We start from the raw sequence: 27,826 nt of genomic DNA, 5'->3' as shown, positions 1-27,826 counted from the left end.
ACACATAGACACACCACAGACACAGACACACACACACACACACACACACACACACACACGCACAACAACACACAGATACACGTTACATGTTCCTGTTTCTGACATCTCCTAGAAAATGGCATTTAAACAAACTGCCTACACAAAGGTGACTCATACACCCACTGTTCACATATTTCCACACCATCTTAAAAAATAACACCCACGCACACTTAATTTCACCAGCAGCAGTTAAGTTGTAAACTAAATACCTGCAATAGTGACACATTTAGTTTCTGCCAGCAAGTAACCTTGTGGAACAGGTCAAGGGCTTAGCCAACTAATTGGCGGTTGCATGATTGAAATGATTTATTTTTCTTTTTTAATGCAGGATTACTTTTTTGATGTGATGCAATTGCTCGATACTGAGATTTTGAAATTCCATGCAGATCAATGTCCTCAGGGGTTTCCCAGCGTCCAATATCTACAGGCTGGTAAACTATTTACACACAGAGCAGCAAAATCCAAAGCACTATTTTCAAAGATTCTATGCAATGATCAAATAATTATTATTATCTTATTTTTCTCTTAAAAATGTCATTCACCTTTTTAAAGCATCAACATCTTTTGCATAATTATAGAAGTTTGACTCAAACCTTGCGCTCACATCATAATGTAAACATGCGAGTAAAGTAGGACAAAGGAAAACGCATTTCTTTGCACAGAGGGGCTCCTCTTAAGATGCTGCTCAGTCACTAAGATCAGGATGTGAATCAGGAACCTTTACATTTGTCTTGATGTTTAGAGCACTATGTTCCTCTTGAGTCAACACGTGCAACTTATGGGCGCACCATCACCCTTATCTGTTCAGAGCTTGTTTGATCTGTACATAACTGACAGGAATGATGACCCATCAATCAACAGTCCAAACCCCAACTATGCAAATCTTACATTCTAATTACTGCTGTACTGTTCTCACAGTGTCTCATTAAACAGGGAGCGACAAGTAGCCACTCGATTGAACACTGTCTATGACTGCAGCTGACAATTGTTCCATAAGCCTGCATAACTGCAGGCTTATGGAGATATCTGCCCCATCTGCCGGCGTGCACACAGCTTGAAGGGTGTAGACACATTTGAAATACTCACAGTCACAATTGTCATAAAAGAGTCGAGCCAGTTTCAGTGATTAGCAGCTTTAAATCGTAAAACTCTGACCAGTAAATAGTTTTCATTTCATTTCAAAACTGAAACGAGAAAAATAATAGAAGACACAATGTTCTTTAATTATCACTATTAACAAGCTTGAGACCAATCACAGGAGGTTTCTTACTGCAAGGACTGAAATAATCACACGCTCCTAAAGGTATGAACTCACACACACTGTCATGTGTTGCATGCTGGGTCCTGCCTTGACACACACCTGCTGCTTCAAAACAGTGTGTACATGTATGTATGTGTGTTTGTGTGTAAGAGAGAGGGGGGCACATACTGCTTCAGGAAACACATCTGAGCTACACCACTTAAGGACAGTGCACCCTTTGACCCTGCTGAACAGTTAAAACAAGCCTTCATGCTGAATATCACACTCACACACAACATGACAATCACACTTATCTTTGAGGTGAAACACAAATGCTTGGTGGTCCTTTACTACTGCAACAACATTCACATGTAGAAACACATGGTTATAAGAGCATGTGTAGTGGCTATGTGACTTGGTCAACTTAAAAAACTTAAATCTCAAATCAAAACCCGGCAACGGGGGCACGGGGAGAGTGGATCTTACAAGCTATCCAAAAAGTGTAAATGTCCAGCCAAGTATTCAGTCTTTAGGTGGTTTATTGTACAACAAAAAAGCTTTGCTTAAACAAAAGGTAGCGCCTCTTTCAAATCTCCCGGTAAAAAAACATTCAACATCCCCGGTGTCCGCCCCTCCTATCTTACCTGCCCACATATATAGACGTCACCCGGTGCAAAACTATCAACCTATAAAAGTGATTAACGAATTATACTAATACCCCTATGGCATCAAAGTTAATTACCTTAAATTAAATAATAATCAAATATATGAAACAATGTAAATAGCCCCAACAGCATATATTACACCATGGTCAAAATGCTTGATTGTGATTGGCTGAAAGGTGTGTCTTAATTCACAAGAAATAGACCCCCATGATGTAATCTGCTGGCTATGTGTCAGCATGTGTCTACAACAAGTAATTATGGCGACATGGACAAAATCAAAGCTCTGTTTAAAATTTCTAAAACTTGCTGACCAACAAAATTCTAACTTCTGGGGCGCTGGTGGCCAAGCGATCTTAGCGTCCCACATGCAGAGGCTACAGTCCTCGTCGCAGGGGTTGCCGGTTGAAATCCTGGCCGGTTGACCATTTCCTGCATGTCTTCCCCCAGTCTCTACTCCCCACATTTCCTGTCTTTCTTCAGCTATCCTAACAAATAAAAGCAAAAAAAAGGGTTGCATTCAACAGCTCAGATCTCATGTGCATTAATTCCTGATAATTCCTGCGTTAAACAAAGAAAACACATATGGGGCTACGGTTCACTTTCACTGCCAAACAACCTCCAAACTTTACCCAGGGCGTTGAATCATGCTGTCAAATTTCATTGCAGGGTAATAACAAGAGTTGATAAATCTGTCATTTTGAAACGAGAAATGGAAACTACAGAGCGTTAAGTGTGATCTGCTGCATATCAGCCCTCTCTTCCTTGATCGAGACGTACGCACACAAACATGACTGTCAGAAAAAAAGTGTAAAACACACACCATGATAACATCATATAATGGCCCTGAGTGATATACAGTACACCTCCTGTACCTCATGGAAACACTCCTTTACACTCCTCTCTCCTGTGTTTGGGCACTGGTGTGATAAGGCACTGATGGGTTGTATTACTTCACTTGGGTAACCCCAGGGGGAATCCCCCTAGTGTAGCCTTGTATGTGAGTTGTCCATGTGTGTGTGTGTGTGCGTGTGTGTGTGTGTGTGTACGTGTGTGTGTGTGTGTGTGTGTGTGTGTGTGTGTGTGTGTGTGTGTGTGTGTGTGCATGTCCCCACAGAAAGGGAAGAATGCCACCATTGAGCACCCTGCCATTGCGCCAGCAGTCCTCTCCCCCGCACCCCGCCCCCTCCCGTCCTCGCTTGCACTCTGACGTACAGTTGGAGCAGATTTGGTGACATGAAGATAAAAGCCTTCCTCTGTTTCTCTGTTTTTCCTCTTTCTCTCCAGTGTCACCAGAGCGCTGAGTGCTGCTGCCCTGGCCATACACATAGAGAGCTCATTCAAACTGACACAATCACTTTTCACTTCTGCTGTGTGATAAGCCAGAGTTCATAGTCTCCCCCTGCAATATGTCCACCATACAGTCATCAGCTCTGCACAGGAAGTCTAATGATGCTAGAAAGCCACAGCATACACAACAACTGTGCACTGTCATGTGATGAGCGGCGCCACCAAAGCTTTTTTTTATGCAAAGGACCCCACTTTGTCGTCAATAAATCTGACAACACTGACAGACCTGCAGAGGTTTGACAGTGCTACAGAGGCAGCAGACACTTAACCTGTCAGAGCAGTTCTTTATGTTCGGATAATTAGTTTTACAGAGAAGAAGAAATAGAAAAACATAAAACTGTTGATTTGATTTATATAATTACATTTGCCCGACAGAAGTGGTGGTACCAAAGCCATTCATTCAAGATGTTTTTGTTGTCTGGCACAAGTTGGCCACCTTGTTAGCTTTTAGTGGGAACAAGAATGACCTTTAACCTGCAAAAAAAGCCCAACGAAATGTTGAAATGTACATTTCTTGCTTGTAAAACTGTGCGATTAAAGAAGTAGACATATAGAAGTTTTGAATCAATGGCAGCGAGTCCAAATGCTGAAACAAAAATGTTCATAAGTAGAGGAAACATTCACTTTTAATTCTGCTCTGATCTCAACATAAGCCAGATCTACAGAATGAAGGAGAGGAATATAAAATATATTACATTTGAGAGCAAGAAAACTGGAGCCTTAAAGGACATTTGGGTTTGTTATTTAAGTTAGAGTAAGCTTCAGGTAAATCTAAGGTTAAATTCAGAGTTAATCTCCATGACTGTAAAAATGAGTATAAATCAATCTGATACCTCCTTTGGTGAAAAAATGACATGTGCTTGTGCTTGGGTGTGAGTGAGTCACCTGACATGGGATGCTGGTGGACGCAGTTGATTACCCACACGTCCAATTCTATTAAAAGGACACGTCATAATCTCTAATCACTTCCACGTCTGGCGGAATAAAGACTGCTGGTTAATCTGGATTACACGTCACTGTAGTGAGGTCACACAGTCGAGGCAGCTGATACCCCAACTGGCCAGGAAGAGCTGAAGAGGAAGACACCAGGTGAAGCACAAGGGAGGGGAGGGGTGAGAGACAGACACAAAGGATTAAGCAGATGAGTTAGATTAATGGACAAATGATCCCTTTAAAACCAACACGGCCAATCATGCTTATAGCTTCTAACAGAGAAAATGAAATGGAAAGCTACTGACATGTGTTAGTACAAATATGAAAGCCCCATTTATTTAAAAAAATAAACAACCCATTTATAAGGCCTTACCCTGAATGACCCTGACAATGCAAATGAATTCTGACATGAGGGAAGCCAGCACATGCAAAATAACACGTGATCTATCCCTGTAAGATATGATTTGTCTTCAATGCCATAGGGTTTGAATTAGGTTGACCTATAATCTAATAAAAAATATATCAAAAGATGATACACAAGAAACAGACGAGGATAAAAAAGAAAGACATAAAAAAGAATCATGAATAGATGATGCAAGGATTATCAATAAAGGGTGCAGCATCCACCCTGCTGTTAATGCACCTGCACTGTCAGGTGTCCGCTCTTAACAGATGGAGGAAATAGAACAAACTATTCAAATGTGCCTCACCAAGTGTGGAAATGTGAATTAAAATGGTAAATTGAAATGATATTAAAAAATAATCCATGCAGTCATGTTTGCTTTGTCCCTGAAAGTCTGAGACATCACGTCATGTGATCTGCATGCCCTGCAGAACTGAAGGACTGAACAACACTGTCCTCAAAATATTATCCATCAATCCCCATGTAACAAGCATGATGTGATGGATGTGATATAGTGGGATAATTGGTGTCCTTGTACGCTTGTGTGAAAACCGGGTTTCCCTCTTTATTACGTAAACACCAATGCACGGCTTCCTCTTCAGCAGGTCAGAGAGCACGTGTAGCACAGGAGAGGGGTTTCCCCAGGGCGGACGAGTAAACATTCGCCTAACTTGACAGCGTGAGGGTGTGAACTCGACTATCGGGGCTTTTCTCTTTTTATTATTATTCTTCAGAATGCAGTTTGATTGAAACTTTCCCTGCGACTTTCACTTGAACGGAACACTGGGGGACCGGTGCCTTTTTCTCCGCCGGTGCTCCAGACTGAATCGCTCAGCTGTGTGTGAAGGTGAAGCAGCGCTGCTATGCTCAGCTGTAAGCCAACACACTCACAAACCTGCTCTGGGTCTGCTTCACGAGACTACGGTCTCTCTTTCCCCGCTTTTCCAACCTCGTCCACGGGTAGAAAAGGGAACCTGTGGTCAGATTTACCCTCGATTACTCCTACACTTCTTTTCTCTGTCGGCACTATCAGCTTACTGTAAACCTATCTAATATCAGGTGGACTCTGATAGTGCTGGTTTTGTAGTCGTAGCCCACTTCAGACTGTTTTCTATATGGCCCAGGTTTCCTTTGCCAAATGAAAATGGGGACACGCTTTCCGGCTAAAAATACCTGTCTACGACTATATTTGGCTTGGCTGGATCACAATCACAACGCTAAAATAGTCGGGCCCGCCCCGGCACAATGAATGAGCTCTCTGCTATCCCACTCTGCCTCCGTTCCAGGTGCTAAATTTAGCAACGAGGCTTGCGTCAATCACGAGCCTAGTGCGTCAAGGCTTCCCCCGCCCTCCGGGGCTCGTCATTGGTCAGAATTAGGACGTTGACCGAAAAATACGCGCCTCGTGATTGGCTGATGTGAATTACTGTTCTCAGAGACTCCGGCGGTAGTTTTTAATTTTCTGGTTTCTGAGCACGCTTGTGAGCAGTCACTTTCCACTATATCCTGTCGACCCAGCAAAGTCTGTCTTACCTGTTATAGCATTTCCTCACTATTCAGTAAACACGTGTACAAGTTTAAGAATAGTCACTGACTTTGATCAGATCCACTTTATTTAAGTTTCCATTAATCCAAACATCTTTTGCTACACAAGATAAGATAAGATAAGATATTACTTTATTGATCCCCCAGGGGGGAAATTCAGTTGTTACAGCAACCCAGACATAAGTACAATCAAGCAGAAGTTTCAATAAGTAAAATAAAATAAAATAAGTAAAAATAAAAAATAGATAAATAAAGCTAGAATACAATTTAGATATATACAATGTTACAATGGAAAGTGTTAAAAATGTTTCAGTAGTGACATGTTGACATGGTGTGATTATGGTTGGTAATGACAAATTAAGCAATACATAAAAATAAATATGGGTATGTCATATGACCATGCATTGTAGTTACAATAATAATGTAATATAACTTAATGTAATATGGCAAAGATAGTTATAATACAGTATATTATGGATTAAAATTCCAGCAGCAGTCAAGAGAGTCAGTTTTGGATGAGATGATGGAGTCTGACAGACAATGCAGGGATAGTATGGATCTGTTCATGGGGGGGTCAGGGGTCAGTACTTTAAATGTACTTTCTGTGCAGGGAGCAAATCAAATATTATACCCACTGGAGTAATGCGTCTTATGAGTTTAAAAGTAAATCTGCTAATGGGAATAAGTAATCTGAATTACTCACACTGCAATTTCCAAGACTTTATTTTTATTTTTCAAAAATTTGCTGCATCAGACTGAGCCCTGCTGCATCAGAGGGTTCAGGGAAACAATTAGATTTCTAATGAGAACAGTATAAAATCATATAATGTGATCTTATAGAATGTGAGACTTTACACTGGACCAAACTACTTCTGTGGATGGGTATTTAGAATAACAGGCAAAATGTAGGTCATAGAAATAACGAAAAAAGAACACACTCAGATGCCTCAGAAGCTGGTTAACACTGCTGTATAGTCTGTGTCATAAAAAAATGAACACAGTACAGATTCATTACAACCTGAAGGCATAGAGTCTATACTGATCCTTTTCACAGGCAGACCCTGTCCCAGGAAGTATAAGGTTCAGTAGAAAGAATGTTGTATCCAAGACACATTGACATTGTGAGAGAGTAGTTTAAAGTAATTGTTGAGAATAAAGATTCAGCATCTTGTGCAACAGAAATTGGAGAGGTCATGGACTGAAGAGGAATCCAACCTATCTGCATATTCACTCTAAGAAAAAAATTAACATAATACAAGTATCTGAAAATTAAAAACACATTAATATTCTTTTAGGAAAAAATGCCTCATTAGAAGTTATGTTGGCTTTATTGCTTAAACAAAATTCAATATTTAATTGAATATAAATTATACTGTAGTGTCAAAAAGAAGTGTCCATGTCACCTGATCAATTTTAGAACTCTACTTTGCAGTACCCTTATGATGTTTCAAAACTAAGACTCTCAAATTTATACCTGACAAAGTAACACAGGATATGACCTACATTTATGGATTATGGCTCTTGACTTATTTGACTTGAAGAGTTTGTCCTAAATGTTGTACTGATAAGACTTTTTGTCTGTAAAAGTTTTCAAAGGAATATAGATTTTTTTTAAAGCTTCAAAGTGACACTTCACTTTAATAATATGACATACATTTGACCTGAAGAAACCTGGCAAATGCATAAAATACAGACCCCTTCCATTGCTTCAGCTCGCCTGCCGGATCCCCCACTACAACCATCAAACCAACCGTCCCTCCCCCTCGCTTTCTCTGATTCTCTCTCCACCTCTCTCTCTCTCTCTGGCACGGAGCACGAGGCTTATGTGTCTGGTACTGTACAGAGGGAGAGAGGGAGAGAGAGGGAGCTCTACTAGTGACGTCACCTCTCCCATGGCGTCACATTGACGTAGCAAATACCAGCCGCTCTATGTGGAAGCGGAGCCCACATAAATGGACTATTTGACTTTCTCCCCCTCAGACGGCGCACATAAACAAAGCCGCGTTACAACTCCACACTTTGCAAAGCACTCAGCAGCACTGAATGACAAACTCGCCGCTCACAAGAACGGACGCAGAAACGCTCCTTTCACCTGGGAGTTTTTTAATTTTTAACTACTTTGTAAACTTTAGAGAAAGTGAGAGGAGGAACGAGGAACTTTTTTCTTACCGATGCACCTCGTTTTTCTCTACAATCCTGCCAAGGTTTTTTAAACATTTTTTCTTTATTTCTTCGACTCTTTGTGATTACTCTGGATGGAAATAGGATACTTTGTGCGAGGTTATTACCACATGTAAAAACGGAACCGCCACAGCAAACAGGTGAGAAAACTATGAATGAATGAGTGAATGAATGAGCGACAATAACTCTCCGCTGTATGCAGGTTTATACTACACATATCATGGGTCCCGTTGTATTAATACTCAAATATATATCCGTTTGTGTCTAGTTTGCTCAACTTTGAGAGTACAACCTGTTGATATGTTCAGCTCCAATACGCGTACAGCTGCTCATATTTAGACCGCGTGTGTGTGGTGCGTGTGTGTGTGTTTTCATTATCTCTCCGGGAGCAAATGAAGCCGATTTTGAATTTAATTTGTGCAGGGAAGGTATCATATCCCTTCTGGTTGTCATGGAAATGAGATGCCTCACACTCACACAATGAATTGTGGACTCAGACGCACTAATGGTCTGAGTGGAGAATAGTCTAACCTGCATTCAGGCAGGAGCTGAGAGAGAGTTGAAGCTCTTTGATTTCACGCCATGAGTTATTGTTGTTTCTCTCATCATGTAAGATGTTCTGGGTATAGCTTTTGTTGTTAATAAGTGGCGTATATGGGATTGACATAGTGTGCTGCGTCTGATTGTGTTCAGGGGATAAGTGGGTGTGTTTCTGTTTATGTCAATGACAGTCTCAGTCTATGAGTGCCACAGTATTTTGTTGACAAATGAACCCATCGTGCAGCATGATGATTCACAACACTGTTTGGCCTTTTTGGTATTCTGAAGGGTTTTAGCTTCCTAAAAAAAGGTTTAACCAAACAGTTTTAATAAATACTGCCTAAGCTGATGTGCTGTGAGGAAATGGCCTTTCTACCCATTGATCGCAGGAAGAACACCCTCAACCATTCACCATAAAGCCGCATCAAATTTCTAGAGCCCTCTGTGAAATATATATCCTGGAGACATTTCATGACAACTGTACTCTTTTAGCAGCTGCTAAAGCTGTAATAAATAATGAGAAATAACCACTGCTGTAACTTGCTGATTTCAGCTTTCTTTCTTTCATGGTCTTGGGTTTACGCACGCACGCAATCGCGCACACAGGCGCTTCTGACTGTCTCCGTCTCAGGGCTGATTTACAGTACTCACATATTTCTCTGTTCCCTGCTTTATGTTCACTCCTTTCTCTTCCTCTGTTTGCTTGAAGCCTCGCGCTGTCCGGGGTTATTGGTGCGAGGGGGCTACCGGGGGCTACCGGCGCTCCGGGGCGCGTGCTTTGCAGCTCTTATTTCGTTCTCTTGGTTACCGGTGGCGCGCGGGGCCAGAGCCTCACCGACCGGTTCGGCCTGAGAAGAAAATGCAAGAGGGGAGCCGTTGAGTGACATTGGTAAAAACACAGACTGAATGTCTTACTAAGCAGAAAATATGAGTTTTAAATTTGATTATCAAATTGTTTATAATCGCTCTTTTAACCCCAAACCAAGGGTTGGAAAAGAGCGCATTTATGCACAATTACGCAACAAAATACACAAGTTTATGTAAGAATGGAGCCATTCAGACTTTTATCAAAGCACATATTATATCTTCTGCTGCTATAACAAACCAATGTGAAAGGCGTAAAGGTATTTTTTTCAGCACTCAAGTGGCTCCACACAAAATTTAATAATGGCTGTCCCAAATCAACTCTAATCAAATCAATGTTGCACAGCCTTGTTGTTTGTTTAGTCTTGTATGTCTTGATTTCCAACATATTTGGAGACTGTAAGGCATTATATTTTTATAAAAGCCATATCCTGACAAGGAATCATCAAAAAAAGTTAAAGAGGGGGAGTTTGGAGAAATTTTTTTCACAAAGTAGACGAATTTGATGTGTTGACACTAAGATAAGAGACGACAGCAGGCTACAGGTGCCATGAGAGGAAAAAATGGGGGCTGTGGCTTGTCAGCACACAGTATTGAGATGTATACTGGGAGATAAAGTGGTCTCTTGACTTGATTATTTCTTAGAGGGTCTGCGAGTCTGGTAGAGAGAGAGAGAGAGAGAGAGAGAGAGAGAGAGAGAGAGAGAGAGAGAGAGAGAGAGAGAGAGAGAGAGAGAGAGAGAGAGAGCGTGAGTGTGTGTATGTGTATATGTGTGTGTGTGTGTGTGTGTGTGATTGGACATAAGAGAGTGTGTGACAGAAAGGGGGCGCTCTGTGCCTTGAAATCTGACGGCCACAGTGCGCCCTGCTGCAGTAAGAGGGAGTTGGAGGCTCAGGGCGCACATAAGTCCGCTGGTTTGGTTTCGGGTCCGACTCTCCAAATTTCTAGATTGCTCTCTCTTTCTGGATGAACCCTGAGCAGGCTAATACGCTGGTGATCAGAGGCAAGGAAAGCGATGGGCTGGCGGCACTGGCACACACTGCGTTTTTCAAAGTTGTAACTTTTGTAGGTCTGTATTTTTTAGAAGTTTCCTTTAGTTTTACGCTTGTTTGATTTGTCTTTGTCAAATTTAAAATCATATCGGACTGAGAGAACCTTCGGTGTTAGAATGAAACTTATCGCCCACGTAAGCACAAGTCCTGATATGAGCTAAAACTCCTCAGTTGTGGTTGTAAATATTATCTCTGTAACAAAGACTAAGCGTAATTTCTAATGTCTATTTGGCTTATGTTTTAATTTTCTGCCTAAATCTTCCTTTTACTTTGTGTTTCACCTGATTTTCGTGCATAACTGCATGTTTAATTCCGATTTGGGAACCTGCATCTGGTTCTGCTGTGCGCACAGTTGTTTGCATGCTCCTTTCATCCTTCTGCTTCTTTTCATCTTACTCACTGACTTGGCCTTTAAGATATCACTTTTACTCATAATAACATCTTATTAGTGGTGAGTCATTTTTTTCTTGACCTTTTTATTGTGCCAACATTTATGATATTTCGAGGCGATGTTAAAAGTCAAATTTCACCTATTTGCTGATCAAGTTTTGGAGAGATATTGTCAGACAAATAGCAAAACATCCACTTTCAGTCAATACTTTTAAGTGCGCATTAGTTTGTGTTTGATACCTTTTGATGGTCGCTGAGTTGTGATGACGGTACCAGCATGTATTCATCCCGCACGCCGCCACATCACTGGCTGTAACAGAGACATCTCTCCTCCGGACACAGGTTCGGAAGAGCGCGCCCAGCCGAGCTCGGAGCCCCGGCGATCGGACACTTCCACTGCGACGTCTGCCCAGTCCTCCCTGCTCCAGGAGCCCTGTGCCGGCCGCAGCCACGCCACCCCTCAACCCCGGATACCCAGCACCATTCAGCGCGAAGCTCTTACACCAGGTAGTCACTTTCAGCTATTCATTTCAAATGTCAGCAATTATTTTACTTTCCCTTTCTTTTTTTTCTTGTCATTCTTTCTTTTTTTCTTTCTCTCTTTCTTCACTTTCTTGTTTTTCTTAGCAGATGCTTTGAAGTTAGTGTAACTGTTGTACCTTAGATCCGTTGTCATGCACCTAAGACTTTTATTGTGTTCGATTGTTGAAAAAAAGCACAACTCATAAAAGTCAGAGCAGAATCAGGGGTTGACAGGGAATTTAAACGAGATAATAAGCTGGATTTTATGACATTTCTCTCGTGTTCACTTTATTGACTTAAATTTCAATAACAAATCATGAAGTTTTATGAACGTGCTGCAGCTGATCTTTTTCTGTGGCCGCGTGAGTCTCAGCTCTTGTGCCTGTGTGCGTGTACGTGTGTTGGTTTGTGTGTGTTGAGTGTTGACTGGCAAGTGCGGACTATGTTGATATTTCAATCATTAGATAAACTCGCAGAAACAGAAGTCATCAGGCACACCTAAGTCTACAAACTGTGCTGAATCGCATACGTCATGCAATGAATGATCCTGATGACTCAAAAGTAAAAATGCATTTAAAAGTGAAATAGAGTATGGCTATGTTTAGGTATTTGTTTTAGTTTAAAAATTGTGTTGATTTGTTCTTGTTGTGGCAAATAAATGATAGGTTTCCCCTCGGTGTAAACGCCCAGGGAAAATGATTTAAAAAATCAGGCTCATTTATAGACATTTAAAAAACGTGTGTCTGTGCTTCATATGTGTATTTGTGTGTGCTTACATATGGAAGTGACATTTATGAGACCACTGATTTCAAACAATTACTCTCATGAAAAAGTATCATGTGTTTTTTTGTATTTATGTCTGCAACTTCATGTTTTTATTTGTTAGATCTATGGCATTCTGACAATGAACAAGCGCGCTCAGTTATTGGAACAGCTGCAGTTTGTCCAGTTGAAATGCACCCCTCGAGGTTAGAGACTGTTTCCCTTCGCCTCACTTTGCTGCACCACCTGTGTCTGACTCTGCTTGGGTTGTCTGTCCTATATTGCTTGCACATACACACACATACATACAAACATACACACACACCTGCTTGCATGCATGTGTAATAAAGGCAATCTGATGGTGGTGTTGGGGTGTAGAAAGCTTTCTATAGATTTGGTATAAAAATTAAGATCTGCTGATACAACCGTTATTGCACTCAGAAGTGTGTGAAGGAGAAAGTGTACATTTGTGAGCATGTTTGTGTGTCTGTTACTGAGTGATGACTATAGGTGTACCACCAAAAAGTTAAGCAGCAAAGAGGATGAGACGTTTGCAGAGACGCAAGTTGTTTTACAGGTTCTCCCCTCAGGATAAGGGCACGTGTTATTAGCAGAATGAGTGTATACAGGCTCATGTTGACATCTTGAACATATCTAGTGATGAAAATATATATGTGTGGGTGTGTGTATCTGTCTTTACCTGACACACACACACAGACAAACATCATAGCCCTCACAGTGAGAATATTTGTTTTACAGAATGTCTTTGCTTCTCTCTTTTTGTCTGTCATCTCTTATCAGGATTATCAGGAACAACAAACTCAACTGAAAACCTATTTTGTTTAAATACATGTGTATGTGTGTGCATTAAGACAGGTGCAAAGGTCTTAACCCCCCCCCCCCCCCCCCCCCCCCCCCCCCCCACACACACACACACACACACACACACACTTAAACACATGCACATGCACATACACATTTTTATGCCCAACACTGATCTGAGGCTTGACCTACTGACACAGCAGAGAGCCACAGAGTTCACCACTTTACACACACTCTCTCTCTCATTTTTCCTCTGTGTCTCTCTTTTTCCTCTTCTCTGATGCTTAATCAGTGCTTTAGGTGTAGCCCACTAAAAACCCCATGACGCCCATAATGCTGCATGTGTGTTTTTCCACGTGGGTGAAAGAGCTGGTCACTTGTAGAAGAAAACAAATCGATGACGTCAATGACGTAGGCCTACAGCTTGACTCATATCCTCAATTAAAAAAAAAAAAAAGCGGTTTAATTTTCCCATTGAGACAAACTTTACATTGATAACATATTGTCTGATGAAATAGATAGTGAACAAAATATACTTAAACTTAATAAACTAAAAACAAAAATCATAGTAAAAAAAAAAAGGTTACACTTTATGATTTAGTCCGGTCAGAGAGGGTAGCTCACTTTGACCCTTTGTCTGTGAAATAATGCACTAAATTAGTTTCAAAGAAATATTCAGTAACCAAAAGAATAACACAGTATAGATGTGTGTCCCCTGTATTGTAAATTTACTGTGTACTAAATTAACACTTTGAGTCATCTTACATTTTATTTAACCTTTAGGCCATACTTCCTATGTGAAAAGAGGTTTAAATTTGTGTCTCTCTGACTTCTTTCTCCATAAGTGACATTCACATAAATAAAGATGTACACATTTAATATTGCAGACAACTTCAAAACAAATATTAGTGGAAGCTAGTTTTAAACATGAAAGGTTTAAATGTTACAGGAGGTTTTCTTTTTTAACATAGTAACAAGGAAATAGTACATCCCCACCCAAACCTGAGTGGATGGAGGTATTTGGGGGTGCTTAGACAACAGCAGGACCGATATGTCCCGTATTTGAGTGGACAAACATGACGCGCGACAAACGGGGGCGATTACGGCAGAGCTCGCGCATGCTGGGCGTCAATGGGAGCAGCGCTGTGTTGACAGTTCCGCACTCGAGAGCGACGAGCAAACACCACAAAACCCCGGCTGCGCTCATGACATTCATGACTGATCAGCCCGCACACACATTACGCGCACACGCGCACCCACTGGACTCACACTGTTTCACACACACACACGTTACGCACGTAGACGCAGGTGGAATGAATTGCGCAGGGGGGGTTGATAAGACATAGTGCACTCACTGCTGTGACTGTAACTGAATTAAATTGAGGGGAAAACTCAAGACATACCAACCGGCGTCTGCAGCAGCTAGAAGAAATCTCTCTCTCTCTCTCTCTCTCTCTGCTGTGTGTGTGTGTGTGTGTGTGTGTGTGTGTGTGTGTGTGTGTGTGTGTGTGTGTGTGTGTGTGTGTTGTGCAGCAAGCATCCAATCCAGCACCACCATGGGGTTCCATTATTGTTTAATGTTATCTCATCTGCTTTGCCATCTGACTAACCAGGGTCCTGTCACACTCCCCCATACACACTCACACTCATTCTCTCTCTCTCTCTCTCTCTCTCTCTCTCTCTCTCTCTCTCTCTCTCTCTCTCACACACACACACACACACACACACACACACACACACACACACACACACACACACACACACACTGCATTCACACACATTTGTCACAGACATTTCAGCTTGTAGAGTGGATTGGACCTTTGCTTTGACTGCTTGGCCTCAGAATAGCGCACGGATGAGATGCAGCTTCGCTAACTAAACTAACTGTGGGAGTCTGAGGTCGTGTGTGCGTGCTCCAAAATATTCTACTCTTATTCAGTGAAGTGCAAGAAGTGTTAGAGCAGGAAATTGAGTAAATGGCAGCAAATGGAAAGAATTGTTCAAACTTTTGGTATAGTCCTTGAAAGGTGCATTTTGAAAAGTTTTATGACATTCTGAAATCCCTGACACCTTTAAACTAAAAAAAAACTGCCTGTTCCAATAGAGCTGTGCAGAAATATTTCACTATTTAATTGTTGACCCTGTTTAGCATGATCCTTGTGTGCATGAGCCTTAAGCGGAGTATGCCTTATTCTTGTAGGTTTACTGTCAAGTTGTTCCTGTGTCCTTGTTCCTTAAGTGCTGCTTTTCTGTGTAAATCAGCGGTTAACTAATAGGGCAATAAACCTTTCTCACTGACTAATGATTGTTGCCGTAAGGCTGTACTCCACTAACACGTACAAAATACTTTTTGACTGAAATGTCTGTGGTCTGATGTGCCACGCAGCTCTAACCCGTGTGTGTTCTCTGTGTCCCTGGCAGACATGCCCTGTGTGCAGGCTCAGTATGGGCCCGCCCCTCCAGGCTCAGCCTACTCTGGCCAGTCCTTCGGTTACCAGGGCGATAGCTACAGCTCTGACCTCATGACCTCTGACTACACCAAGCTGGACCTTGGCGGTGGTGACATCTCTGCAGCGGCCGCTACCACCTCCCTCCCAAGCTTCAACGTGTTTGTGGAGGGGAGCTACGAGCCCAAGTCATCCTGCTTGTATCAGATGCCTCCTCACAGGCCCACTATCAAGAAGGAGGAGGAGAGCTACCCGACTGCTCCACCCCTGGAGGCCATGTCCTCCTCCACCATGTACTTTAAACAGTCCCCACCCTCCACCCCAACAACCCCGTCCCTGCCGCCCCAACCAGGCACCTCCTTCCTGTGGGAGGAGCACTCTCTGGCCCCGCCATCACACTCTCATTCTCTGGGCCCTGGCATGGACACAGGCCCTCTAAAATCGCCCCGCTTTCCACACTTTTACCAGCACTCTCCACCTCACAGCGGCAGCAGTGTGGGCGGTTATGACGGTCTAAGTGGAGGACTGATTCGTACCTCATCCTCTTCCTCTTCCTCCTCATCCTCCATCTCCCATCCTCATGGTCCACCCTTGGAGCAGCCCATGTACCAGCTGCACCGTGGGGCCGGGGGCAGCAGCCTTGCCTTCCGCTCTCTGGCTCTCGGGCCCTGCGGTCCTCTGCTAGGAGACAGCCTGCCCTCGCCTCCCCAGCGTGGCCCCCCTGGTGAGGGAACCTGTGCAGTGTGTGGAGACAATGCAGCCTGCCAGCACTACGGCGTGCGTACCTGTGAGGGCTGCAAAGGCTTCTTTAAGGTAAAAACCCTTCACTGATGACAATATTTCCTGTTTCAACTGTTCGCTTTTATTGAGAAAGCTTTAAAGTGCAGCAACTCCTGAGTGGATCTGGAAGTTACAAAGTTCTCAGACCTCTTGTTTTTGATGCCTGTTTCTTCAGTCCAACCAATGAACAGCTTTCAGATGTACACACTCACATTATTAATGACCTTTCACTTTAAATATCACGTGGTTTCTTTGGTAGCTGCAAACAGAATTACATATTTGATATACTTTTCTTTTTTCTTTTTTTTTAAAAAACGTTCAAAATTAATTTAGCTCACTCCCACCCTTCTCTGCACTCTTTAAATCATCTTTAGAGCCTTTATGAAAGCTCCCCCTGTGTGAGTGTGTATAAGACCACAGGATGATAAAACCCATTCTCACTCAGACAAACAGGCAAACTGTCCTGCAAGAAAAGGAACCCCCTTTAAATCAAAGTTTCCCTACAGCTTGCATGCAGTGAATCAGTGGTCACAATATTGTCTACGATTCACTGACACAATACTCAGTACGAAATGACTCAGATTTGGTGTGTCACATGATTCAATCTAACACTTCTCACATCCCATTTACCACACATGAGCTCACTAACACAACTCATAGATTAACATCCACCAGAGACAGCTTTTAGTCACACAGATTTCTCATTTTTACACAACAGAAACATCACAACAAACCTGTATGTGGTACAAAACCTCATTTATAATACAGTGTATTTACACACTGACATAGAAGTTTGTTCTTTGCACAGTTTTTGTATTTCAACATTTCTCAACACACTTGTTAAGCTTTCTATATTGGCGGGATGTGACAAGAGAGCAAAATGAAGAGACAGCGAGAAGGAGGGTGCAAAGACAGAGGTAATTGAATAATGCCTCTGGTAGGTGGAAATGAATTATCCCTCCTTTCAATTAGTTTCACAATTTGTTTTTATTTAGTAATTAATAAAAGCAGCGTCTGGTGGCAGCAGGCCGCAGGCTGTCTGCTTGCTGCAGCGCTCGGCAGCCACACAGCCTGTCAGACCTCACTATGTTTCTTTTACACACATGTGCACATGCAACCAAGCATGCACACACATCGTATGCACACAAACACATATTTATACAGAAACATGAACATGTTTCTGAGTAGGCTGAATCCTGGATGCAGCAGTAGAAAACTGAAACATTCTCGCCGCACACCTGTTCTTTCTTCATATTCATATTATCAGGTCCATTACGTCCATTATCCTGTTGGTTTTATTGTGCCCTAAAAATATGTTCCTGATTATAATTAATTACCCCTGAATAGTTATTACACATTAAACCACTGTAGCGGCTTCCTGTAAATTAATCTTATTTCATTAGTGCAATTTGAGACACATTTTCACTGTGAATTAATTTAAACTCTTAAACCAATTTCTTCAGTTTTCATTATTTTGTCAGAATAATGTAGTCCATTCACTGGTTTCCATTAATTGGATGGACCTAACTCAAAATTAAAATATTGAAAGAATATTGAAATCAAAACAACTCGATGTAGCTGTTAGGAAAATGCAAGCACGCTGCAAGCAACACGAAAAATTTAAATGGGTCTGTTTTAAACATTCTCTGTCCTCAGCAGTGAGTTATTTTAGCTGTGCTTTTTTCAGGGAACACTCTGGGTCAGCTCAGTTCATTGAACACAGTTTCCATTGCACAGCATGAAACTCATAGAGAGCTTTGAAGGTGCATTTATATAGAGGTAAAAGAAACCTGTGAACATGTTGGATTGTAAAATACACAACACTCTGTCACATCAATGCACATGTGATAAATATAAGCTGATGACTGCATTCATTTGTGCATGTATATGAATGCCTGAGCAGTATCAATCACTTTTTAAAAGTTAAACCTCCACAAGAAAAACAATAAAATCAGCTCACATATGTTTTTACTAAAAAAGTTCCCTTGCACTTTGTCTACAGAGAGAGAGAGAAATAGAGAGAGTAAGGTCTGATCACCTCTGATTTGTGCACTGAGGAGAGGGGGAGGCAGAGGGAGGAGAAGGGGGAACACAGTTCCCTAAAGGCTTTTAATTTAAGCCCAGGCTATTTGCACATGTTACATGTCAGAGGATCTGCCTCTGCATGCCTCCATACAGCCCCTACAATCACCCCCAGCTTCTGTATGGGTGTGTTTGTGAGTTCATTTTTGAACATGCTCTACTGTGTGGATGTAAATTGCCCGACTATTCTCTCTCTGTCCCAGGGATTGATGTATTTTTGATTGAATTAAGAGTCACTGTCAATACAGACCTCGCTGTCACTCTAAAATTCCAGTTTCTGAGAAGCGATAAATTCAAATATTTATGCCCTTATAATTAAATTAAGCCGCGAACATCAAATACATTTCAAGACAGATTAGATTAATTCGACCAGAGGTAGAACATCCTAACACACGTGCTCTTACACTCCTGAAAGCTCACCCATACATGTAGGCAACGTACAGAGCACAAGACAGATCTACAGATTTGTTAACCATGTTGGGATAATTTAATCTGTGTGTGTGTGTGTGTGTGTGTGTGTGTGTGTGTGTGTGTGTGTGTGTGCGTGTGTGTGTGTGTGTGTGTGTGTGTGTGTCTGTGTGTGTCTGTGTCTGTGTCTGTGTCTGTGTCTGTGTGTATGTATGTGTGTCTGTGTGTGCATATAGGAAGCTTCCCATTGATGAGTATCAAAGCTCTGATATATAGTGTCTCTGCTGAGACGCCAGTCATGCTCCACGCTTCCTATTAGAAAGCAATGTCACAAGAGTCCACACACACACACACACACACACACACACACACACACACACACACACACACACACACACAAACAAGCATACACAGCAGACAGGCCTGCAGAGTTTAATCTGTCCGAACCTTAATTGATTGAGAGAAAGGCTTTTTTGGAAGCAGCTATTTTATAAATAATTTCCTGAGGTCAGATTGAGAGAACTTGCCCCTCAACTCACCTCCAAGGTCCACTCAACTTTCACTCCTTTACCTTTGTGCTCTGCAGGGGGGGGGAGATGAGCTCTTATTTAAAGGATGAGAAAAAGTTCCCCAGCTTTATTTGAAAGTGTCATTTACTCGTAAAGAAGCAGACAGAACTTTGCGTGCCTTCTAACCCTGCTGTACAACTGACTTTGAAAAGCGTCTTGAACTGTGTCTTGGCTTCGGAGCAGAGTTGGAGGTGTAAATAAACGTTGGCATGTTTAAGCTCGGAGCGTCGTGCATCTTTGGACTCTCACTGAACGGATGCTGCTTTCCCTCGACCACATTAATGACCATAACTAACTTATCCCCGTGCGCACGGGTCACTGACCATTGAAGGGATGAGAGGGAGACATTCACAGCGATCTGTGGTGCCATGGCAACGACTCTCATCCGGCACTGGCGCCCATTACGGGCTAGTTCCGCGCTCGCGCCGGAGCATATGGAATAATTGGTGTGTTATTGGTCTCCCGGGGGCACGGGCATGTGTGGCGCAAGGGGTTCCTAATTGGATTTATTTGTTTTGATGTGTTTTGGAGGCGTTTAAGAAGAGGAGAAGCCGCGACACTTCCCTTTTGTTTAGTTTACAGTTTGCGCTGTGTTGAGAGGACACTGGAGTCACTGGTTGATAAATCTGGAACAGTTGCATATATAGAGACTTTTTTTAAAATATGATTGTTTAGTTATAAAAGATTGGCCTAAAAAAAGGCTTACCCAAGAGCTGAAATCATTGTGTCAATCAAGATTGGACGCGCGAGTTACACAAGCACTACAGCTTTATTTAGGCTCATCCTGCAGACAAACGAATTTACTGAATAAAGTCTGACTCTAAAAACACTTTGTTCACTTATTCCACCTTCAGATGAGCACTTTTTCATAAAACGCACGGGATTGGTCCACAGGTGCGGGCGCGCTCGAGAGAATCCACTACCATCTCTGTTATCATTGTTTTATCCACGCGGGAAGCTCACCCGGCCCCCACGTGGCCCGTTTCTGATTTCATTTTAATAAGGTCAGTAATAATCGGGCGAGCCAGCCGAGGGGAAAACAGCTCCCGCGAGGCCCATTGAGAGAGGCGCCATGCGCGAAGCCCCGGAGGTGCCACGAGCTGACCCGCGAGCTTCACAAACAATCTGATCATGCAGCTCTTGCGGACGCTGTCCTCCTTGTCTCGCGGGACCCGCTTCGGCACGCCACGCGCTTGGTCCCCCATTGTCAGGCTGGCTCTAATAAAATTGTCCCTCCTGCAGGCGAGGCTTGTCGGGAAATTAATTTTATCTAATTATACTGATGTCACCGCCGCCTTTCAGCGCGTAATTAAAATCTGACCTGCGAGCTTCTGCTCTCGGTCTTTGATGGGGAAAAGAAAAAAAACAGAAATTGAATTAAACAAATCAAATATTAGGTAGATGATTGTTTTCGGAGGCTGATTATCGGTGTGCCTGTTTCTTCTCTCCACAGCGCACTGTGCAGAAAAACGCTAAGTATGTGTGTCTGGCCAGTAAGAACTGTCCTGTGGACAAGAGGAGACGCAACCGCTGTCAGTACTGCCGCTTCCAGAAGTGTCTGAGTGTCGGCATGGTGAAGGAAGGTAAGAGGGATGAAATGATAACACACCTGATAACCTTTGAAAGTTTCTAGCAGGAAGGAGAGCAAGTTTGTAGTTGTGGTTAAATTCACCATCAATGACCTGACCAGTGTGGTAGCATCACTTACAGGTACATGCATGGTCATGGAGCAGTAGCTTGACCTCTTTATTGTGGAGGCAGAAAACAGCACCAATGAGTTCCAGCATCCCATCACCTTGAAACAGTAGAATCTGCATGATTTTGCAGCTTTGAAACAGACATAAAGGCGGGTCCATCCTGCTCAGAGAATCTCACACTTTCCCCTTTATTTGTGTCATCAAATGAGACTGTTGCTACATGATGCCCTCATTTCCCTGAGGTTTTTTCACCTGTCTCGCACACAAAACATACTAATGCAAAAAGCAAGCGAGCTCTCACAACACACACACTTCTCCTGAAAGCACATGTATGCAGCTGACAGAAAAGCTCCACTGCCATCTGCTGGCTACTCTCCTCCTGTGTTGAATTGTAGGGATGTTGGAGAGCTCCTTTCAGTCATAATACACCCGCAATAAGTTACAGATAACGGGATGGAAAATCTTTGTACATGCTACATTAATATAACCAGATCAGACTGAACAACCTCCTCATTGTGGCCTGTTGTCTGCTCTTATTCTCTGGTTAACAGTGGTGCGCACCGATAGCTTGAAGGGGCGCCGAGGCCGTCTGCCTTCCAAACCAAAGAGCCCCCTGCAGACAGAAGCATCTCCTCCTTCTCCACCCCTCAGCCTGCTGTCTGCTCTGCTCAGGGCTTACTCCCACTGCACGCCCCGGGACCTCGACTACAGCCAGGTACCCTTAAAGACCCCATCTTACATATTTCATGACAGAAATGCTTATGTGCAGCGAGACATTTGGATGTTTTGTGGGACTCTGTTAAGTCTTTCTTTTTTCTTCTCCCGCCACAGTTCAGCGCTGCAGACCCTCCCTCCTCTTCCTCTGATGCAGAGCACATCCAGCTCTTCTACAGGCTGCTCACTGCCTCGATGGAGACCACCAGATGCTGGGCTGACCGGCTTCCCGGGTTCTCTGAACTTCAGCGTGATGATCAGAACTTGCTCATAGACTCCGCCTTCCTGGAGCTGTTTGTCCTGCGGCTATCTCACAGGTACAAAGGGGGACGCTACAGTGTGTTTCTTAACTTTCTCCATCTATATGCACACCTCTTTTTATTTGTTTTTCATCACTTCTTCCCCATCTTTTTAAACACTAACCCACAACTTTATCACCAACTTCAAACAACTGGCAGCCAATGTCTTTTACAGTTACATTTCTGAGTGTAACTGTGTCGGCCAAGCTTGCGTGCTGCTGTGTTGGTATATCTCCAGAATAGGAGGAGGGGAGCTGAGTAATCGCCATATGAACCAAAATTATGAATGGAATCTGTAGCTATGACAGCAGCTACACCCACAGAGTTCCGCTCTGCTCCGCTCGTCTGATATCTGACGCACAGAGAGCTCTGTGTGTGTTCTGCTGGCTAAAACTGTGCTAACATTGTGAACTGTGAATTGACAAAATCAATTCCATCTAAAAGCCGGTCAGCTGACAGGCTGAAAAGGGCCGTTATGAGATGAAATACATTCTTAATTCAGCTGACTGGAATAAAAAGAGAACTCACTTCATTTACCTCATGCTTCTGGTGGTGTGTGTGCATGTTTGAGTTAGAGTGTGTCCTCCTCGTAGATACCTGTGGTGCCGTTATGACTGCCAGTGCCCATCTCTGCTCCAGTATCGCCCGGGGTTACCAGCCTGCTCTTGTAAGGAATGCAGTCGGTTAAATTTATGAGAGGGAGGTGGGCTTGGGCTACAAGCTCATCCTTTTGTCTGTGCTGTCGTCTAGGGCAGAAAACCAATACAGTCACACACACATAAGCACACTTACTCACGCACACACGCACACTGATGATGTATAGTCCCAAGTTTCTCTCCTCCTCCCGATGATGGTCCAGGTGCAGGGTGGGTAGAGGACTGGGTGGTGGCAACACAGTCCCAGCAGGAGGGAGACTCTGACTCATGCTAAACTGTAGACTCAGATTTGGCTTTTATCTAACACACACACACACACACACACACACACACACACACACACACACACACACACACTCAGACACACTGCTCATCTCTCCATCGGCCAAACTCCCACAGCACGGGAGAAAAACACACACAAACACAGCACTGTCTTACTTTGTCCATCTTCCCTGAGAGCAGACGGATGTGGTCCACGCTCGCATCTCATTGTTGACCAAGCCCCACGATGACCCTATGTTGAACTCAGACCCCCGTGCTAACGTATGGCTGTATATGTCTGCATGTGTGTGTGTGTGCGTGTGAGTGTGTGTATGTGCATGTGCAGAGTAAATTTGCTGCACTCTTGTGGGCCGACATTGCTGTAAGCACCCCGTTACCACTCAGTTTCTGTGGTTATTGGTTGATTACCGTGGTGACAGTGTAGTCTGGGGTGAGGGGAATGTGTGGCAGACATCCAGCTGTGTGTTTGTGTGCATGCATGCATGTGTCTGCCTGTCTGTGTAGTTTTGCTCATGGGCGACAATTGGACACTTAATGCTTTGAATTGTTATTTGACTGCACGGTGCACAAGCGGGCCATTTAAACTAATAAAGACTACGCTGACCGGTGCAGATAAGACTTCCAAGTTTAGCCTCATACATTTTGAAATGCAAAGTGTATCATATTTAATCTTAATGTCTTCTATTTATGGGGCTAATTTTGCGAGAGGAAGATTCCAAGAATTCCGAAAAGACATCCACTGTTTTGAAATGATTAATATGGATGCATTAAAAAAAAGTCAGTAAAGCAAGGTGCAGAATACCGCAAAACTTTGAGACTCCAAGTCATTTAAGTAAGAATTAAACTGAAAATTCAAGGATGTCAGTGCTTTAACAAGCATAAAACTGTACCCAATGTCAAGATAACCTCCTTTCCCCCATACAAACTCCTCATGGAACCCTTTTAGAGCATGGATAATTGTAGGAAAGTAATCGTTTGTGGGGTTGATATGAAGGTATCTATGTGCATGTATTCTGTTGAGCGTGAGTGGAGAACCTCTTCATGGCCATAGAAGGAGAAAACAGACATACATGCATTTAATCCTGTCCTTATGACAACGTCATTTTAGGCTTCTTTCACACACACTTTCTGCTTCTGCCCTAACTCTAACTCCCTGTGCTTCATTCAACCATTTGTTGTCTTCTTGAGATCTACCAACGTAACACTTAACCAGCCCTTTGCTGAAGGCCACACTGCTTTTAGTTCTCTTAGAGAGTAGTCAAAGCATTCCCTTCTCTTCTGCTGGGTGATAGAGGAACGGATGTTGTGTGTCGTGAGTAGCTGATGTTTCATCTGAGAGGGCTTTTCATTTTCTCATTAAGGCTTTGTGTTTCCACTGCACACCACGGCCTGGGCACATAAAAGCCACAGCTTACCTATTGGCAAACAAGCATACACACATATACACACATGCACAACAAGCAGCCCCATGCCTTAACCCTTCAACCCCTCTCCCCAAAGGAAACACAGGAATGTTTTAAAATGCTATAATTTGGAAAACACAACTCTAATCAGCTGCATGCCTGTGTTTGATGTGTGTTCCGATCGTGTGTGCGTGCGCACACTGCCAGGTTTTCTCATTGTTTTTATTGTAATTGCTTCCTTGCCTTGGCATCTCAAGCCATATTTACAATACATGAGGGAAAGTGCAGCGTTTCATTGGAGGGGAAGTCTAACCAGAGTTTCCTTTTTTTTTTCTGTGTCTCAGGTCCATTCTGTCAGAGGATAAACTGGTGTTCTGTAACGGCTCGGTGCTGCACAGGTTCCAGTGCCTTCGAGGGTTCGGAGAATGGCTGGACTCAATCCGGGACTTCTCCACCCATCTACAGAGCCTAAACCTGGATGCCTCTGCCTTTGCCTGCCTGTCTGCACTCGTGCTGCTCACAGGTAAAAACACAAATCAGAGACATTGGTTAAAAGATCACCAAAAACAACAAATTACAAAAGATGACACTATAAAAAAGTCAGCTTATCCTCTCAATCACACACACAGCCAAGCAATCACATGCACTGCTTCTGTGTATATGTGTGGAAACAAATACACCCAAACACACACACATAAACACTCACACCACCTTTCCTTTCTCCAAAGCTTTTCTGGTGGACGATTCAATGTGACAGCGATCAGGTGGATTCATCCACTGACATCACACATGCACTGAAAGACACACATGTGCACGCGTGTTCTCACACATCTCTGCCTGAAACAAGAACTCGATACCCACAAGCACCTGCTGCACCTGCCACACACCTGGCCCTCTAATCAGCGTGAATCTGTGAAAAATGGAAGCAGAGCCACAGCTTTTTGTGCAAAACACACCTGAGATGACACAGAAGTTTTGGGTGCAGTGCATCAGAAACACATTACAAATAGTCAATTATAAAAGTAGCCCAAGGATGCACCTATAATTAAGTGTCCACATTTTTCATATCAGAGTCAGAAAATGTATATTAATGCGTAATGAGTAAATCGCCCCTCCCCCTAAGCTCTGCTTCCTCACCTCACCCTGGCCGCCCCCTACACCTCCTCCTCCTCCTTCTCCACCTTCCCTTCCTCTGTTTAAGCCCTTCACTCCATCCTCTCCGGGGGAGCACTTAACTCTGTGCCTGATCGACCAGCCCACTGTGGAGCGCAGCTCTGGAATGGCGTCTGCACTGTTCTCAGTGGCGCTCTACCACATCGGCAAAGCACACAACGCACCACCACGACAGTACCGCTAGAGCCACCAGGCGATCGACCACTTTTCAGAGTGGCCTGTGCAGAAAGGCAGCCATCGATCCCTCCCCGGGAGCCCGCGCACAGAGAGAAAGAAGGGCCAGAGCGAGCGGAGAGAGGGAGAGTGTGAAGGCTCTGAAAGTGGCGGTGAAAGGAGGGCTGGAGTGACTGCAGCAGCAAACACAGAACAAACAAAAGAGGCACATAAACAAACAATAAATAAACCTCAGATAATGGATACCTCAAAGTGAGACCGGTTTTAGTGACAGCCTCCCTGCAGTACCCACTGGTGTGTGTGTGTGTGTGTGTGTGTGTGTGTGTGTGTGTGTGTGTGTGTGTGTGTGTGTGTGTGTGTGTGTGTGTGTGTGTGTGTGTGTTCTTGTTTTGTGTGTGTGTGCGGCTGGACACCCTGTTCTCTACAGAATGAGTTAGTGTCACATTAAGCCGAGTGCGGGTGCCACTGGAGTTGCTATGGGCAGCGGAGTGTGTGTGTGTGTGTGTGTGTGTGTGTGTGTGTGTGTGTGTGTGTGTGTGTGTATATGTGTGTATATGTGTGTATGTTTAATTTCATTTGGCTGCTCACAGGGCCGAATAATCAGCTAATTGTTGAGCACTTTTGTGTCTGTCAATGTCTTAAATTGCTGGGACAATTTGTATGTCTGTGTGTGCCTGTGCAAATGTTTATATATGTGTGTGGGGACACAGCGTGAAGAAGGCTTATTAGGTTAGACTGTGTATTGATCTGTAGTGAGTGAGACAGGTTAAGGCCTGTTAAGGACATTAGCCATACAGGGTAATGAGGTGGAATTCAATATAAAAGAAGATGTAGCTAATGCTCTCTCGGCTGAATGAGCACTGATGTATCTGTCTCGTGTGTTTCTTTTTCCCCTGTAACATTTTTTTCTTTCTGTTGAATTAATTATTCCCCTAACATCCCTGTCTCTGTCTATCCACAGAGCAAGTCCCAGGTCTGAAGGACTCAAAGCGTGTGGAGGAGCTGCAGAATAAGGTGATTTGTTGTCTGAGAGACCACCTGGGCTGCAGCCCGTCCTCCTCCTTGTCCAAGGTTACGCCCCCTCTGAGTCGTATTCTGGGTTTAAGGGCGGAACTTCGTTCCCAGAGGACCCAGGGCCTTCAACGGATCTTCTACCTGAAGCTGGAGGACCTGGTGCCGCCACCTCCGTTGATTGACAGGTTTTTGGACACTCTGCCCTACTGAAGGCTCTGGACTGACCACACGGAGAAAAAAAAAAACATCACGCCCTGTTCCCCCTCTTGCAGGAGCACGCACACACACCCAGAAGAGAGACTCACTTTCCTCTGGCTGATGCAGAGTAGAGAGAGCCAATCAAATGCTTTTCACTCAACAGGACAACCAATCAAGAGCGGCTTTCACTCAAACGGGCAAACCAACTAAATGCTTTTCACTTGTATAAGAGACAATTATTCAAATGCTTTATTACTTTTTATGTGATCCTCCTGATTTCCTCATGTGGGGGAGTATGGCAAAGCTGAGATGGAATGTGGAAAGACAATTGACTTTTTACTGTCCTCTCTCCACCTGGGTGTCGGCTCACCCAGCAGAATAGAAAGAACATCACGTTTATGAGCCCTGTCTTTCCGACTCATGCAGTCTGTGGACTTCTTTTGAGGGGAGGTGTCAGTGGGGCTGACTGTTTTCAAATCTGACGACGTCCCAGTGAAGCACAAGTCACTGTGTATTGTAGTTCCTCCTAAAAGAGAAGGAGAAGTTGGGCGTTTACATGCTGAAAGGTCAGAGAACAGATAGCGTAGGCAAGCAGACAGATATTTCATAAACACATGGAAGAGGC

The 27,826-nt window shown here is 43.5% G+C and overlaps 1 protein-coding gene and 1 long non-coding RNA gene across 4 annotated transcripts; one reads left to right on the top strand and one right to left on the bottom strand.

Moving 5' to 3' along the window:
- Nucleotides 1-2,383: 2,383 nt before the first annotated feature.
- Nucleotides 2,384-5,893, bottom strand: LOC117823556. The gene is made up of 3 exons (XR_004633428.1): nt 5,523-5,893; nt 4,177-4,361; nt 2,384-2,429 (listed from the first exon to the last, which is right to left on the bottom strand). It is a non-coding gene; the product is annotated as an uncharacterized LOC117823556 (long non-coding RNA).
- On the top strand, nt 5,267-27,826 carry nr4a3 (nuclear receptor subfamily 4, group A, member 3). 3 transcript variants are annotated; one of them, XM_034698777.1, is made up of 8 exons: nt 5,267-5,500; nt 11,542-11,706; nt 15,727-16,565; nt 21,045-21,174; nt 21,840-22,003; nt 22,120-22,319; nt 24,987-25,165; nt 26,951-27,826. In XM_034698777.1, exons 1-8 carry the CDS (start codon nt 5,491-5,493, stop codon nt 27,211-27,213), a joined length of 1,950 nt encoding a protein of 649 aa, XP_034554668.1. In that variant the 5' UTR covers nt 5,267-5,490; the 3' UTR covers nt 27,214-27,826. The 3 variants fall into 3 exon arrangements, with proteins under 3 accessions (XP_034554668.1, XP_034554670.1, XP_034554669.1); XM_034698779.1 differs by lacking the exon at nt 5,267-5,500 and adding an exon at nt 8,306-8,493; XM_034698778.1 differs by lacking the exon at nt 5,267-5,500 and adding an exon at nt 12,608-12,689 and having other exon boundaries at nt 11,602-11,706.

Source organism: Notolabrus celidotus, chromosome 12 (genome assembly GCF_009762535.1).
Source record: "Notolabrus celidotus isolate fNotCel1 chromosome 12, fNotCel1.pri, whole genome shotgun sequence".
Lineage (NCBI taxonomy): Eukaryota > Metazoa > Chordata > Actinopteri > Labriformes > Labridae > Notolabrus > Notolabrus celidotus.
Note: the sequence above shows the minus strand (reverse complement) of the source record. Positions and strands in the feature narration are given on the sequence as shown.

Bases quoted from the DNA above. Each gene is read 5' to 3' on its own strand.
- nr4a3 (XM_034698777.1), top strand. The intron at 16,566-21,044 runs GTAAAAACCCTT...TTCTCTCCACAG, and splicing joins GCTGCAAAGGCTTCTTTAAG to CGCACTGTGCAGAAAAACGC. The intron at 25,166-26,950 runs GTAAAAACACAA...GTCTATCCACAG, and splicing joins TGCACTCGTGCTGCTCACAG to AGCAAGTCCCAGGTCTGAAG.